Genomic DNA, 16,998 nt, shown 5'->3' on the forward strand with positions numbered 1-16,998 from the left:
CTGTGTTTTCTTCAAGGGTATATAGTATATACCCATAGACTACATTGGAGCGAAGTTTGGAACACAAGCTCAGTGCAAGTAATCGATTCTTACTGTATATATGGAAGACTGGGTTGGATCTAAGATCATAAATTATGGGGTGGGGAAATTTAAATTCAAAGTGCAATATCTCTTTGATGAATTGACTGATTCAAACAAAATGACCACTCAAGATATTTGGAATTGTATGTTCTACATATATGTCATGTGACCAATATGCTAATTTAATTGACTAGAGGTCAAAAGGTCAGAAAAATGGACTGCTTAATTAAAATCTGAGGAATCTTCCAAAAAAAAAAAAGCCCACCATATCCACCATACCACTTAGAATTTATCAGCCATGTAGGACTTAATAATGGATATAAAGTGTCCAATTCCATTTCATGCCTAAAACTGAGAAATCTGTCATTTGTGCATTTATTTTCTGTTCTGGGTATATTTCTGTTTTTTGGTGTCCTTCATATTGTTCTGTAATTTTGTATATTTTTTTCTTTTTCTTTTTCTTTTACATTTTATTTCTGACATTTTTGTAGTGGTTGTATGTTTTGTAGAGCATACTATTCCGAACATTTTGAGTGGTAATTTTTAAGAATCGGCCCATGCATTCAAGAGATGATATATCATCCTTTGAATTTCCGTCTATCCGTCCATTTTCTTCCGCTTTATCCGGGGCCGGGTTGGGAGGCAGCAGTCGCAGCAGAGATGCCCAGACCTCCCGATCCACACACACCTCCTCCAGCCGTTCTGGTGGAACCCCAAGGCGACACCAGGCCAGCTCAGAGACATAGTCCCTCCAGCGTGTCCTGGGCCTACCACGAAGTCTCTTCCCAATGGGACATGCCTGAAATACCTCCCGAGGGAGGCGACCAGGAGACATCCGAAACAGATGCCCGAGCCACCTTTCAACGTGAAGGAGCAGCGCCTCTACTCCGAGCTCCTCCCGGGTGACTGAGCTTCTCACCCTATCTCGAAGGGTGCGCCTAGCCACCCTGCGAAGGAAACTCATTTCAGCCGCCTTTATCCGCGATCTTGTTCTTTCGGTCATTACCCAAATCTCATGACCATAGGTGAGGGTAGGAACGTAGATTGATCGGTAAATTGAATTCCCCCACCCCATAATTTATGATCTTGGTTTCGACCCAGTCTTCCATATATAAGAGCTGATTACTTGCACTAAGCTTCTGTTCCAAGCTTGGCTTCAATGTTTTTATATTTATGCCGTATATGCCCTTCGGAAGAACAGACTGAAACTTTACCACCCCAGTTAGTACAGATCCTTGAAAATATGCGATTTGGCTCATGAGCTATCATATCTGAACATCCTGTCTGAAGCTAGTTAGCTGGCTCTCAGTTAGTGCTGGTGCTCAGGGGAGACCCTACAGTTGCTACGTGGTGCTGACTTCTTTAATTCCTTTAGTCTTCCTTGTTTTACTGATTCTAGTGAACTTTCCTTTCCTTTTATTCCGGTGGCAGTCGCCGATAAGTGTGCGTCTGTACAAAGTTTTTTGTTGTTGTTTCTAAACCTCTGAGGTGTGCTCTTTAACTCTCTGAATGATGCCACTCTGTCATTCTTGGGCAATCTGCCGTTACTGAAAATCTTAATTTTGTCAATCTCTCAGTAACTATGCATGGTATTAAAATAGTTTTGATGTTTATACCCGTGTTTTGAGAGGTAAAGAATCAGATTAAACCATTTCAATATTGATTGCACCAATATTTTCTAGAAAATATGCAAAAAAGGAACGCCATTATTGATAATGGCAGTGATAGCGATCTGGTAAAAGCAGGCACTTCTTCGTTATTGAAACTGACCTTTACACCTTCAGTTGCGGCTCGGACTCATTTAGGGGTTTTTTTTGGAGGTGGACTCACCAAAGTTTAGGTTCATGGACTTTCATTGACCCATTGAAGTTGTTGGAACAAGTTGGCTAAGAAGAGGGCGGAGCTTGTAGCCCTATGAAATAATGCTCTGTTACATTTGTCTGATTCAAAAAAATGTTCATGCACTTTTTACGTGTAAGTAGTTGTTTTAATGTTCACGTTTGTGTGCAGTAGGAAACACGTGAGAGGAACAGCTTTGACTTTATGTCACGTTTACTTATGGTTTGTCATCCAATCCGTTCTGTTCCTGCCTATCCTGCACAGATCACAGCTGATTGGCTGTTTTAGCTGGATTATATAAATAAGAAAATGTAAGCCCATTTTTGCTAAATTTTTTACCCTTTTTCTGCAACTACATCAAACTTTCCATATTTTAACCTGTTTTCCTCACCTTTTCTTGTCTTTTATGTATTTTTGCTACATTACTCTCATTTCCCACCACTTCTCCATCACATTTTAATGCCTTTTCTGCATTTTTTCCACTTTCAAGACATATTCGGCACCTATAAACCCTTTCCACCACTTTTCCCAACTAGTGTTGACCTAATTATTGTCACTTTTAACCTCTCACTATTTTTCAAATGCTTATGTTTTTTGCCAATTTAACTACATTCTCGATTTGTCATGCCCATTATTAGCCAATGATATATTAACACTTTGAACCCTTTTAACCGCTTTTTCTGTCCGTTTTTGGCCTCTGTAATTTGCAACTTTTAACCAATTTCTGTGGTTTTTAAAATCCCATTTCACCACCGTTTCCACCAATTTTGGCCACTTTCAACCCATTTTATTTCTGGGTAAAATAAGGATTTACATGTTTAAGATGACTATATACTATGGTGCAAAAAATAAATATCCTGTATAACAGTAGATATTATTCAGATCAATAAATAAATAAATGTGATTATCACAGATTCATAGAATAATGTACCATCGGTTCAGATGTTTTTTTTCCCCCTGTTCTGCTTACCAAAATAAAGAAAAAAAATACAGAATCAGTAAAAAAAAAAAAACCTAATGTATGCAAAATGATCTCAGGTGAAAGCCTGCAGAGGCCAACAGGGGGCGCTCATGCTTGACAGTAAGTTCACCAATGAATGGTTTATTATGGAATGGACACAGAAGAAGTCTCACTGTTCTTATAAACTTTACATTATCAACCCTTCTTCATCCAATAAACTCTGCCACTTAACAGACTTGATTGGCTAGATTTTCATGGATCAGAATTCTGAACCAATCAGAGCTCATAGAGACAGTTCACTGTTAGTTTATTTTAACTGGCATGCCGGATTGTTATCAGCAACACATAATATATATATGTGTGTATATATATATATGTATGTATGTATGTATATATATATATATGTGTGTGTGTGTGTAGATATATAAATATATTAGAGCAACACATACATTTAAATGACCCGTGAAACGTTATGAATACATAAATAAATCTAAATAAAATGTAGAGATTGAGACAAACACTTGAACATTTGCGATTAAATGAACCAAAGTTAATGTTATGAATTTACTGGTGCTCCTCGTCTCTTGTGTGTGTGACATCCAGCTGCCGCTGGTTAGCTCCACGTATGAAAACATGGGACATATAATATTTTACTGCATTCACTGTAACTAAAGCTGTGTACTTATTTAAATAAAAGTCTCTCATCGTATGTTTTCTAACATCTATTGTTTGCTTCACACCGGCAACACTGTACTTAGACCTTAACACCATAAACTCAACTTTAAGTGAGCCACTTTTTGACGAGCTGAAACAAACACCAGAAAACTGCTAAAATAAACCCTAGTTCTATCCTCACATACAGTAGGTTTCTGTTGAGTTTTGAGATACTGTCGTATGCAGTACCTGAGATTGCATACAGAGAGACATAGAGGTTTTGCTTTGCTGAATCACTCAATCAATTTATTACAGATGAACAGAAAATCAACAATATCAAGTCAATATATATGAATATAGATTTGGTGCATTTTGGTTAAACTGTCTTATAGTGTTAATTCGAGAGTGTCCCAGTTATTTATATCTGATTTGTCTCATCGCTTACGTACGTACTTGTGTTATTGTGAGATTTAGATTAAATTGAAATCAGATGTTCTAAAAATGTTCAAAAAAAAAAAAAAAGGCTGTGAAAAACAATCTATTTTATTATGGTAAACATGAACTATTGGACATTTAATTATAGTAAGTGTAAAAAAAAAACATAAATAATGATCATATATTCCTATCATATAATAAACATCATTTATTATACAGTATATGTCTATATCCTCTCTGTGTACTGCGTGCTTTATTGTGAAGGTTCAGCAGACTGTGACGCAACGTCCGCTGTGTCACGTGATGGAGGCTCAGAAGGTAAGCCCTCAGAATGATCATTCAACGAATATTTATTGATTTAATGATTTTTTGATGGAGTCTGGGTTGTAAATGTTGTCAGAGTAGGAACTTTAAACTTGATTTAAAGATTCTGACGTAACATGACTAAGGCTCTTATATATTATACATATCTATAATAGATCAGGTTTAGCAGGGGCGTTGCTAGGCATTACCATCTACTGGGAGCACAGGCCCCAGTATATATATATATATATATATATATATATATATATAGTATATCATACCTGTACCTGTTTACAAGCTGCAAAACGTAAGAATTCAGCATTTGAATAATTTATACCTAAATTTTACTATTTTAGTGTTTTATATCTGTCTTATTTGTTGTGAACTGCTGGGTAAAATATTGTCTGGTGCAGACTTACTATTTTTAAAATATGGTTTCAAATTATAATTATTATTTTTTTTTTTTTTTCCTTTCAAAATGAATGAAACAAAAACATTTTTATTTTATTTTTTTAAGTGTAGCCCACCTAATATGATATAAAATATATCCCACACAAATGTATTGAGTCCCCAATGTTGTCTGTTATATAGAGATTATTGTGTGATTAACCAATTCAAACAAGCAATAACTTTGTTTGGAAAAACGCCAAACTAATGGGCATCGATTGTAAAGTTGCGCGTGCTAAAATAAACGGCAACAATTTACAACATTTAGCAACAAACCACGTTTACAAAACGTGTGTAATTTTTTATGTTACTTTTGACCAGATTTACAGCAATATTTGTGAAACTTGGGATATTTACTTTTCTTGTAAAAATATAATGTAAATTTTAATTGTTAAATGTTAAATCTATATGTAATTGTTCAATCTATGTCTAAAGGTTTAATTTAAATGTTAAATGTACATAACTGTTAAATTTAAATCTTAAATTTAAATGTTAAATGTACATAACTGTTACATTTAAATCTAAAAGTTTAAATCTAAATGTTAAATGTAAATCTTAATTGTTAAATCGAAATGTTTAATCTAAATGTTAAATCAAAATATTAAATGTTAAATGTACATCTTAACTGTTAAATCTTAATGTTAAATATAAATATTAAATGTGTATCTTACCTATTAAATCTAAACATAAATGTCCCGGGTGAAACTAAATATTTCGCTAATATGCTAATTCACCAGAAGTAACAAAATAAAAGCTATTTGATGGAACTCAACAGTTAATACAGACATTTATTATTAGCTCAAATTACATTACTATAAGACATGTTTTATTTATTTATTTACAAAACGTGGCAATTTATATCATTATTAAAATCCGTTTAGTAAAAAGGGGACTCCCAAGAAGCGCAAGCCCTTATGTACAGGGACCCTCTGCTAAAATACAAATGCATCCAAAATACAGAACAACCAAATACAGAATTACAAAAGGAAGAAAAAGAAAAAGAAATTCACCCTTACTCACATTATTATGTGGAAAATAGTTGATGAATTCACAAAATCATTTATATATAATAAAAAGAGAAGAGGTCCCAATATGGAGCTTTGTGGAACTCCGCATGCAATAACGCTTATGGAGGAGAGTCTGAGAACTAAAGAGAGCTTTAACTTTATAAAGTCATCAGTCTTATTGTGAAACAGGAAGCGCTGCGTCGGATCATGGGCACTGTTTCCTGTAAGAAGGCCGAACTTCAGGGCTTCGTTGATTGGTTGGGTGTCAGTCTGAACAACCTGCAGGTCAGCACCTGATGAGATGAGGAAAAGAGGGCGGAGCCACGTTAGAAACAAGCTTTAACTGAAACTGTCCAATCAGGAGGAGTCATGCCGAGTGATGTCAGAGTTAGAGGAGGAGCTTGAGCAGCTGAGGGTCATCCTGGAGGAGAAGGGGGCGGAGCTTCATCGCATCATAGAAGAAGAACGGCAGAGGAAGGAGGCGGAGCTTCAGGTGAGAATCATGGTGTGAATGATGGAATAAAGACAGAGATAAGTGAGGATGTTCTCTGTGCACAGACTCAGCTGTCTGCGAGCCGCTCTGCTCTGACTTCCTGTGAGGATTTGCTTCAGTTTTCAAACCACGCGCTGACGATCAGTCGAGACGACGACTTCCTGACGGTAACGACGCTAATGGCTGAACGTGTCAGCCCCCCCTGGTGGATGGACCACGTCCCTGCTGGTCCATGATGATAAAAACTCTGCTTTTGTTTGTATTTTTAAGGCTGCCAAAGAAATTAAGGAAAGGTGAGAAACAAACACACCTCCACGTCGTTCAGTGATTGATTTGTTATTATTACCCTTTTTTTATTTGATCTATGTTTAAATGTTTAGAAAACCTCCTTATTTACAGCTTATGAAGAGAGAAACACACTGAGATTAGAGTGTGGACTCATTCTGTGATGGTGGGTCGTAACTGGTCGTGATATCTTAGAACTGTTGTCATTAATGTAGTATTAGATGATTGTATCTTTAAAGGGTACCTGTAATGTTCATGTTTACAACAAAAATGTGTTTAATGCATTACCAATAAACAAAATATGTGCACGTTAAAAAAACACAAAAAGGACTTTTTAGAACGATTTTATACCTTGGGGCATAAGCTATGGATAGTCGCCATTTTGGACTGGATATGACGCACGTTTGTTGATTTCTGTTAGCTGTTGCTAGGCAAAAATCCCATAGAAATATTTCTTTCGTGTCTCTGAGCCAAATAACGACACTAAGTCAGAGTTATCCAGACGTTGGCTCCATTATATCGACACGGGATACACACTTAAAACGTTTACGTTTGGATGAAATTCGCTGCTATGTGAGGACCAGTGTTGGGAACGTTACTTTAAAAAAGTCATTAGTTATAGTTGTTACTCATTACTTGATCCAAAGAGTAACTGAGTCAGTAACTGAATTACTCTATAATAAAAGTAACTCATCACCAAGGAAAGTAACTATTTGCTTCACTGTTAAAAAAAAAGTTGCTATTTGTCAAAGAATTCAAATTTTTTAGATGCGTGTGTCATTGTGAGGTGCTTCATTAAATTCGAGTTATTTACAAAGGATGTGGACAAAGTCTTCACTCCTGGATATAATGAACACTTCACATACACGTTCTTGTCTTTGACCACAATTAATTTAAAGTAGTGTTTGTATCGCCACCTTAAAAATAACAACTTTTCATCAGACTGCTCCACGCTCACCATCTCTGCTGAGTCATCAAATCTGTAGTGTGTGTGTGTGTGTGTGTGTGTGTGTGTGTGTGTGTGTGTGTGTGTGTGTGTGTGTGTGTGTGTGTGTGTGTGTGTGTGTGTGTGTGTGTGTGTGTGTGTGTGTGTGTGTGTGTGTGTGTGTGTGTGTGTGTGTGTGTGCTGGCACATGTGTAAAAACACTGGCTCTGATTGGCTACCATGACACATGACACCGCCTAAGCCAATCATAATCACTCACCTTGTTTTTAACCCACCTCCTCACTACAGCTGAGTAAGAAGCCAGGGTTGCTTTCGGATAACAGTTTATTTAATCAATGCATGTAACGCACCGCATTTAATGTTCAGTAACGTTAACGGCGTAAAAAGTAATTGTTAGATTAGCCGATTACTGAAATTACTAAAAAATGCTGTTATTTTAAACACCGTTATTTTAAACACTGGTGAGGACGGCTTCAAGCTGAGCTGCTATGAGAGGGATCTGTGGGCTAAGCTAATGGGCTAAGCTAATGGGCACCAAGCCAAAGTTACATCTGAAATCGGACGTAGTCCCGACAGAATTCCTTCACAGAAAGTACTTGAATGCAGCTTGTAAACGTACTTACTACGTTTCTGTTTACAGGAGATACTATGGGCGGCTGTCATGACACTAACCGCACCCCCACCAGATTGTTCCCTCTTAGTTCCTTGTGGCTAAATGATGAACTCTGTGAGGAGAACTTACCTGTTGGTTAAGGCTTCATCAGGTGCTGATTCTCAGAGGCAGTGGAGCATCATCCCATCAATGAACAGATATCCTTTCATGCAGCTTTCATCACAGTTGCTCGCAATATTTTTGCACTTCCAACACCTAACTACTCAGCCATGGCTCGTTTCTGCTGCTAGCAACAGCTCTGTCCGTTAGGTTAATTCTGCTGCTGAGTAGGTGCAGGGATAGACACAACAAGCAGGTATCGTCATTTCCGAATTATAAAGCTCACCGTATTCCTTACGTCAGCTTCTCCATCAGCCTCAGAGTCCAGAGCACTGATCGCTCCTGAACAAAACTAATGCAGGTTGCTAGAGACCAAGTCAAAAACCTTGGTGTTCTGATTGACTCAGATCTTACATTCAGCAGTCAGATCAAATCTATCACAAAAACATCTTCTACCACCTAAAGAACATCTCCAGAGTGAAAGATTTAATGACTCAGAAAGATCAGGAGAAACTGGTCCATGCTTTTATCTCCAGCAGACTGGACTATTGTAATGGTCTTCTGACAGGAATCCCCCAAAAGAGCATCAAACAGCTACAGCTGGTTCAGAACGCTGCAGCTCGGGTCTTAACCAGAACAAAGAGGTCAGAACACATTAGTCCAGTTTTAAAGTCTTTACACTGGCTCCCAGTCAGCCTCAGAATAGACTGTAAAGTTCTGCTGCTGGTGTATAAATCTGTGAATGGGTTTGGTCCAGAATACATCAGTGACATGTTAGTCAGGTATGAACCCAGCAGGTCTCTCAGATCTATGGACACAGATCAGATAGTGGAGCCCAGAGTTCACAGTAAACATGGTGATGCCGCTTTTAGTTGTTATGCTGCAAAGAAGTGAAACAAACTACAGCAGAGCTGAAGTCAGCATCACATGTGAACATTTTTAAATCAAAGTTAAAGGCACTTTTTTTCTCTACTGCATATGATTGAGAGAGAGATTTTTGGTCATGTTGTTGATGTAATGATGATTTTACTGATGGTTTTAATTGATTTTACTGATGATTTTAATTGATTTTACTGATTTTAATTGATTTTAAATGAATTCAATTGAATGTTTTATCATGTAAAGCACATTGAGTTGCCTTGAGTATGAAATGCGCTATACAAATAAATTTGCCTTGCCTTGAACAACTTTAAGGTGTTTATTTCCTTTTATTACAAACTAGCTGATTTTAACTTTATACAGGCTGCCACACCGCTGTCTCTCTTTCTCTCTCTCTGACAACAGAATGATTCAGTGGGAGCTCGAACAATTTAATGTAAACAGTTTCATTGTTCCACCTGGTCTAATGTGACGGAGCTCAATCTTTTGGCGTCATGAAGCTTGAAAACCAGAAAAATCCACAATTTAGCAGCATCATTGTTTAAGCCGCAGGGTTCAAAGCGTGGGAAAAAAGTAGCGGCTTATAGTCCTATAGAGCTGAGAGGTGATATCTAAACCTGGATGGTGCACTTTAACATGGCTGCTTCACGCAAAGAGTGGACAGAAAAAAACTACACTTCCCAAAATGTAAACAGACCTGTTACGCCTCCACGTCCCACAAGACACCATTCCTTTAACGCGACAGATCAGGCTGATCAATGAAAGTGCGTCATATTCTGGTCAAAATGGCGGCTCCCCATAATTTATGCCCTAAGGTATAAAATCATGTTTTAGTTTCATACATTTCCACTACAGGTACCCTTTAATGGGAATGGATTGATCCCATAAATCAGTGTTTATTTCAGTCTCTCTAAATCCATTCCCTCTGATCCCATCCTGCTCGTTGCCAGGGTAACGATGGCCGCAGCCTTCAGGATGTCAATGCGTCCGTGCGTTTCTGAAAACATGTCAAAGTTTACCGTCGACTTCAGCGCTGAGAGGGCGGGACTTCAGCAGCTTCACTTCCTGCCAGGTCAGAGACTGTCTGTCTCTGTCTGTCTCTGTCTGTCTCTGTCTGTCTCTGTTAGTCTGTTTCTGTCAGTCAGAGTGAAGTTGTGTCTCTTTCAGTTCCTGCGACTCCTCTGCTCGAATCGTCAGACTGCGTCATTCGGGACAACAACATTCAGTTGTCATGGCGACTATTGCTTAACGATGAGGTCATGGGGGAAAGTAACCATAGTTACGAGCTGGAGTACAGAAAATCAGACAGCAGCACGCTGACTGGCTCTGAAGCATCCTGGGAAAGAATCAGCAACATCCAGGAGGCCAAGGTCACCATTAGAGGTTAGAGGTCACCATCAGAGGTCAGGGGTCAGGAGGACCCTCATGTACATTATCGGTTTCAGATCTGAAGTTTGACTCCCGCTACGTGTTGGTTCGCGTTCGAGCTAAGAACAAAGCGGCGGCGGGTGAGTTCTGTGAGCCTGTTGCCGTGGAGACCAGAGGTGAGGACCTCAGTGAAAACACCTGGACAGGAATTAATGCCACGCGCCACTTATGACTTCCTGTTTGTTGTGTGTGTAGCGTTTACCTTTGGATTGGATGCAACGACTGCTCACAGCGAGCTAAAGGTGGAGGGGGGCGTGGTCAGCTGGCAGCCACAGGTCAAAGGTCACGACCCCAGGCAGAGAGCCAAAGATCCACGGAGCAGGTGAGGGGCGGGGCTGATGATGTCATCAGTTTAACTTTGCTAATAGTAATGCTCAGTCTTCTGTCCCTCCTCAGTCTCCGTCTTTGAATTCTCAGGTACCCACCGTTACCTAGCAACCACTTTGTTTACCAACTCATCACCATTGACATCATTACAAACATAACCGCTGACATCATCGCTGACATCACCAGTTTATTTTGCACAACTTGAATAATTTTCAAAATAAGAGCTGTAAACCATTTTGTTGAGTTTGATTTGGTGCTTTCACAATAATGTCAGGTGACCGTGTCAGTTGTTAGTGGTCAGTTATTGGTCAGTAATGCTGTTAATGGTGAGCAGCAGTTTGACTTTCTTTAACCTTCGTACTTCAGCCTTTATTGTGAAAGCACCAGTTGAATGGGTTTTTTTCATCCTCTTCCTGCTTCAGCATCATTGGTCATCAGCGCCGTGTGTCTCCACCAGGGTTGAGGTCAATTACATTTTTCAGTTAAAATTGCTTTTTCAATTACCCATGTTCAATTACATTTGAACATTGAACCAGCATTTTTCCAATTACAATTAAATAACTTTTTTTTTACATTCTCAATTACTAAAGTTAAAATTTAATTAATCACAATTACTGAGCCTGAAATAAATGCCTAATAAAAGTTAACATGCCTCTTGTGTTAGCTTTCTGTTAGCATCTCTAATGATAACAGCTCCTAAATTAGCGTAAAATACACTAAAAACAAATATTTATCATTGAATTTATTTACTATCTATTGGGTACTTTGTTAGGCTTCCTAATCAATGAAAATATAGGTTTTAATATTTCTGGTGTGGGCGTCTGAGCCTTTTTTGTACCAGTATACCCCTTGATTTATTTATTTTTTAAATGGTAAAATGTGGGAAAGCTTGTTATAAAACTGTTTAGATTTAAATTATAACTGACAATTTTTATAGAAATTTCATAGCAATTACAATTACAAAGTAAATTATCTAAACTCAATTACAATTTAATTACAATTATGACAGCAACAGATTTTTAAAATTACAATTATGACAGCAACAGATTTTTAAAATTACAATATAATTACATCATAATTGTAATTCATTATCAATTACGCAATTACAGTTATAATTGACCCCCAACCCTGGTCTCCACCCACTTCCAAAAGCTTGCCTCTGATTGGCCTTCATTTTTCTTTCAGCAGCCGCAGCTCCACCCCTTCGCCCAATCAGATTGCAGCAGGCCGGATTGGACGCGAGCGATTTGCTGGAGAGTCGTACACTGTGTTGGGTCAGCCAATCACTGATCATTGCTGTTAATCGCTGTGTTTACTGTCACTTCTTCTAGTACTGAAATGTTATTAGTTTTATTTTGAAAGGTATGACCTTAAACTTCTGTCTTATTGTGGAAAAAAATGACATCGTCTGTCTTTTAGGAGACCGTGAGATAAAAGACAGCTGTCACTACTGGGAAATCCGTCCAATCAGGGACTGGAAGTCCCTCAGTGTGGGTGTGGCCTACAGAGCCAGCCTGGGTCGCTTCGACCAATTGGGAAAGAGCTCTGGATCGTGGTGTCTGCACGCCAGCCAATGGCTGCACAGCTTACTGTCTGCAAAGCACAACAACAAAGCCAAGGCTCTGGATTGGCCGATACCTCAGCGAATAGGAATCTACTGCGACTATGACAACGGTTTGAACATTAAAAATACAATACTTACAATATACATACAATAATAAGAGGCCATAGGCTACGATAGCTGTCCATGCACACATAGACATTATAATACGTAGACGCCGCATCGACTGCTGCCGCCCACTAGAGCGGTGCTTCTACAGGGCGGCCATCTTGGACTGGTGGCAGTCGCTCCTACAGTGTGTTACATCTATAGAGGAATGATGTGTTTACACTATTAAAGTTGTCATAAATCACTCAGTTCTCAAGCAATTTTCACGGGGTTTGTTTGTAACAAACGTCAGACATGATAGACAGATTGATAGATAGGTAGGTAGGTAGATAGACAGATAGATAGATAGATTCTCATATTATTTTGTATTGCTATTGTTATTATTATACCCATTACTATTACTACTATTACATCGTCATCATTAATTATTTTAGCCAAATAACTGAAATATTCAAGGATGTGGGTGTGCAGATTAAGTGTTGAGTGGTAAAACCAGCATTTTCTATATATCCAAGCACCTTGTATCATAGCTACATGTGACGTTTTTAAAAAATTTGGAAATCGGTTCAAAATTCAATGAATAATTCTACTTAGAGATTGAGAAATACCTCTTTCTGTCGTAATGTCCATGGACTGCTGCCTCCACCATCACCGGTCCAAGATGGCGGCGTTGTTGACGTGTCCCTCCACAGTCGATGTGGCGTCTACGTATATAATGTCTATGCTTGCTTTAGGGTGTTCTGAACATGATATCAAATGTTAGTATTGCATAAGTTGAGATGAACTTGTTACTTTGGTATAAAGTTCAGGGGTTCCCTTGAAACATATTTGGAATTGATGCATTTCTGAATCAATTTTCATGTTTAAAATTTTAGTCATATGCAGCAGCTGTATACTAATAAAACACACAAATGGGGTACCACATTAAAACTGGGCTTCTGCTTGTTCCAGTTAATACAATTAAAGATATGGTTTGAATTTTTTTTTTTTTTATTACATGTTAATTCAATGCTGCCAAATATAATAATGAATTCTTAATTTTCTATTTCTGTGAAGTCCATATTTCAGGTTTGATCGTAATTACAATATATTGCCAGAAACTGTGTATAAACATATTTAATTTTACACTAAGTTACCTCACAAAGTTATAACGGATTCAGATGTAAGTAATATATCACAAAACATGACCAGGATTGACACTTGTAAAATTTGTTAGCATCCCACATCTTTAACATTGTTGGATTGATATACTGTAGCAGTAATATATTGAAACTCAAATGAAATCCAAGCTTCTTCTGAATCTCTTGCAAACAATATTCTTTGATTCAAAAATACCTTATTAGCTACAGTATGACCGCACCATTGTACACATTGGGATCTTCAGAAATGTTCAACATTAATCCGTGTATCATTCATTCATTCATTTTTCATTATGTAACATAGACATGAAAAACAAAAAAAAACAATTATTTGATATTTGTTTCCAAACCAAAATGAAAAAATGGAAAACGCCTTGTTTTTCAAATTCAAGCTCTTTTGCTTCGGTACAGAAAACGGAAAACGAACACCTTTATTCGTTTTCTCCATTACCGATTGGCCAAAGTACGTGACCCGGAAGTGAAGCGTTACACATTCCGAGATATCTTTAGCTCTGCAACACTTAGAAGTCTCTAAAACCCCTGAAATGTCCGTGAGGAGGTTCTGTGCCCAACAACAGCTAAAGCGAAAAGGACACGTTTCGGATGCACAGTTGGAAGCAGCGATCTTGTCATGCCAAACTGACGTTAGCATAGCCGTTAGCGTCGGATGACGGTACACTCCCGGGTCACGTACTTTGGCAAATCGGTAATGGAGAAAACGAATAAAGGTGTTCGTTTTCCGTTTTTTGTTTTCTGTACCGAAGCAAAAGAACTTGAATTTGAAAAACAAGGCGTTTTCCATTTTTTCATTTTGGTTTTGGAAACAAATATCAAATAATGAGTGTTTTTTTTAATACAACCCAAAAATGTTACAATTTAGACCAAAAACAACACCGTTGGAAGGAATGAATAATGAGTGTTAATGCTTAAATTAGTGATATTATACAATATTAGTTCATAGGAGAATAAACGGACACTTTATTACAGCACAGACGTGTTTCTATTCACGTATCCGCCTCATTATGGGTGGAGTCTGTGGCTCTGATGCTGCGTTCATACAGCTCCGCCTTCATCATAAGGTGGATAATATTTGTATTTTGTACAGCCTGTATTATCTTACAGGACTGAGGCTCTGTAATGAATGAGTTTATAGGTCACAGAGCGCCCAGGGCTTTATCAGCTGACTAATGTAGGTCAGTCCAGCAGATAAAAATCTAGAGGATTTCATCAGGTAATGAAAGGATTTAATCTCTCCATTCTTTTTCTCCTGTCAGATCAGATCCACACAACAATGTGGACACACAGAGACGGTTTTTAAAAGAACTGATTGGTCAGGAGGCGGGGCTTTTTTAGGCACGCATATCCTAGCCAGGACAAAACCAACTCCCAACCAGGTTTGCTGTTCAGCCTGAGTTACCATGGTGATTTAGCCCTGTGAGAAGTTAACCAGCGTCGTAGTACAGCACACATGGATAAAATCATGGAAGTTAGTGCGATAAGAGGAAATCCATCTTCGTAGTACAGGCCCTTAACAACAACAGAAAAAAACATAAATGACTACGTCTAATGGTTGTTGAAAACCACAATACAAACAAAACAAAACTACAAAAAATAAGAGCAACAAAACACAATGACAAACACTATAGAACAGTGTTTTTCAAATAGGGGGACGTGTACCCCTATGGCACTAAAGGAGGTACTTGAGAGACGAATGAATGCATTTTAAAAAATTGGGATTTTTAATGTTTATTTTTATTATGATAATCATAATAATGATGATGATGGAAAGGATCTTGGTTAGAAAATGGACTGAAAATACTGTTTCATTTTTTTTTAATTGAATTGAATTTGAATTTTATTTCGGCAAAACAAACAACACTCAATTGTGTAATTCTTCAGCTGAAAGGGTGTAGGTTGAAGCAAAGCTTATACAGTAAATACCTACCCCATCACAACAAAACAAGGTTCTCTACATAATATCACTATTTTCACAATATACATTCAATATGTATTCAGCACAAATTTTATATATACACTTTATACATTGACATCAAACATATACATATGTACACACATATACATACATACACATGAATGTATATGACATGTACATAATATTATTATACTATTTCATATTTACGACACAAATTTCATCAATTAAATTTAGAGTGGCAATATATAAATTAAGAAAAACCTTTTATTATGTATTAATATATTTTATACCATACAATATATGATTTAAAAAAGCTTTTTAAAGTTTATGTTGGTGCTTTGTTTTATTTCATCCTTTAGGCAGTTCCATTCCACTTGTTTACAAAGTTCGATTCTTTAAAATGTGTTTTATCACTCATTCATTCTGTCATTATGTTCTACAGTTGTTTTTTTATAGTATTCTGAACAAAATGTTGCAGTTGGACATAAGGGAGGACGTAGAATCAGAAATAAGAGAAAGAAAACAACAATTCAAGCTATTATTTTCTTTAGCATGTTTTCGTTTGGGGAATCGTGTTGATGTTGTCTGTGTTCCCAGTTTAAACGCTTTGTTATTGGATGTTAGCGTTATAATCTCCTCACTCTTCACACGCTGATATATTGTTGTTGTTTTCAGTAGTAAATAATAATTGTGACGCCGTCAGAAGGTCAAATAACTTGTTTTTTTTTGTTTCCAAGGTGATTTGTTGTTTATCGATGTTGATCATCTTCATCTTCTTCACTCCTTCAAAACAAAGTTCAACCAACCTCTCGTCCCCGCCTTTACTGTGAGTACCACAGAAGAAGAACAACCTGATTTAGTAACATTTTACTGTTAAACGTCTCATCACTCGCTGACATATTTTCAGGTGTGGTGCGGAGGAATCTCCTTAGCAACAGGGCTCCAGGTGCCGAGCTTCATAGACAATTTGCTCCCAGCCAATCAGAGTCCCTCTCAGTAGTTCTTAGTAGTTCTAGTCACTACAGAGATGTGCATCACTTCCTGTTGGTGGAAGTATCAGTCAGTGGGTAAAATACATATTTTATGTATTATTTTTCATCATCATATATTATTTATATTATTGATGATTTCCTATAATTATTGTTATTTATTATTTACTGTTGATTTTCAGGGAAAACATCAGCAATTAGTGTAAAGATAAAACCCTGGAGTCTTTTTTATTTTATTTTTTGACAGTTTGGCGTTTATTATGTAACAGTGTTTTAATTTGAAAGTTTGTAATAATGTGAGTTTGTCTTTGAAAGAATATTTAAATCACGGTCATCAGTTATTAACATGATAAGAAGAATTATAATTATTATTAATATTACATTAATGACTACTTTTTACATCACATATGTTAGTATTATTATGTGTTGTCACAATTTGGGATGTGTCTCTGTTTAGTTTTCTTGTTTGTT

General features: G+C 37.3%; 1 protein-coding gene across 1 annotated transcript; it reads left to right on the plus strand.

The window, feature by feature from the left end:
* Positions 1 to 4,255: 4,255 nt before the first annotated feature.
* fsd1l (fibronectin type III and SPRY domain containing 1-like) lies at positions 4,256 to 16,906 on the plus strand. Its single transcript, XM_028462666.1, has 13 exons — positions 4,256 to 4,288; positions 5,917 to 6,012; positions 6,089 to 6,220; positions 6,286 to 6,387; positions 6,491 to 6,513; positions 9,993 to 10,114; positions 10,210 to 10,425; positions 10,488 to 10,586; positions 10,666 to 10,792; positions 11,983 to 12,071; positions 12,217 to 12,471; positions 16,276 to 16,364; positions 16,446 to 16,906. Exons 1-13 carry the CDS (start codon positions 4,274 to 4,276, stop codon positions 16,536 to 16,538), a joined length of 1,458 nt encoding a protein of 485 aa, XP_028318467.1. The 5' UTR covers positions 4,256 to 4,273; the 3' UTR covers positions 16,539 to 16,906.
* Positions 16,907 to 16,998: the final 92 nt, after the last annotated feature.

Source organism: Gouania willdenowi, chromosome 12 (assembly GCF_900634775.1).
Source record: "Gouania willdenowi chromosome 12, fGouWil2.1, whole genome shotgun sequence".
Classification (NCBI taxonomy): Eukaryota; Metazoa; Chordata; class Actinopteri; order Blenniiformes; family Gobiesocidae; genus Gouania; species Gouania willdenowi.

What these genes read in the sequence shown, in the direction of transcription:
- fsd1l (XM_028462666.1), top strand. An exon ending in TCAGTCTGAACAACCTGCAG is followed by an intron (nt 6,013 to 6,088) that starts GTCAGCACCTGA and finishes CTGTCCAATCAG; the next exon opens with GAGGAGTCATGCCGAGTGAT. An exon ending in GCCAAAGATCCACGGAGCAG is followed by an intron (nt 10,793 to 11,982) that starts GTGAGGGGCGGG and finishes TTTTTCTTTCAG; the next exon opens with CAGCCGCAGCTCCACCCCTT.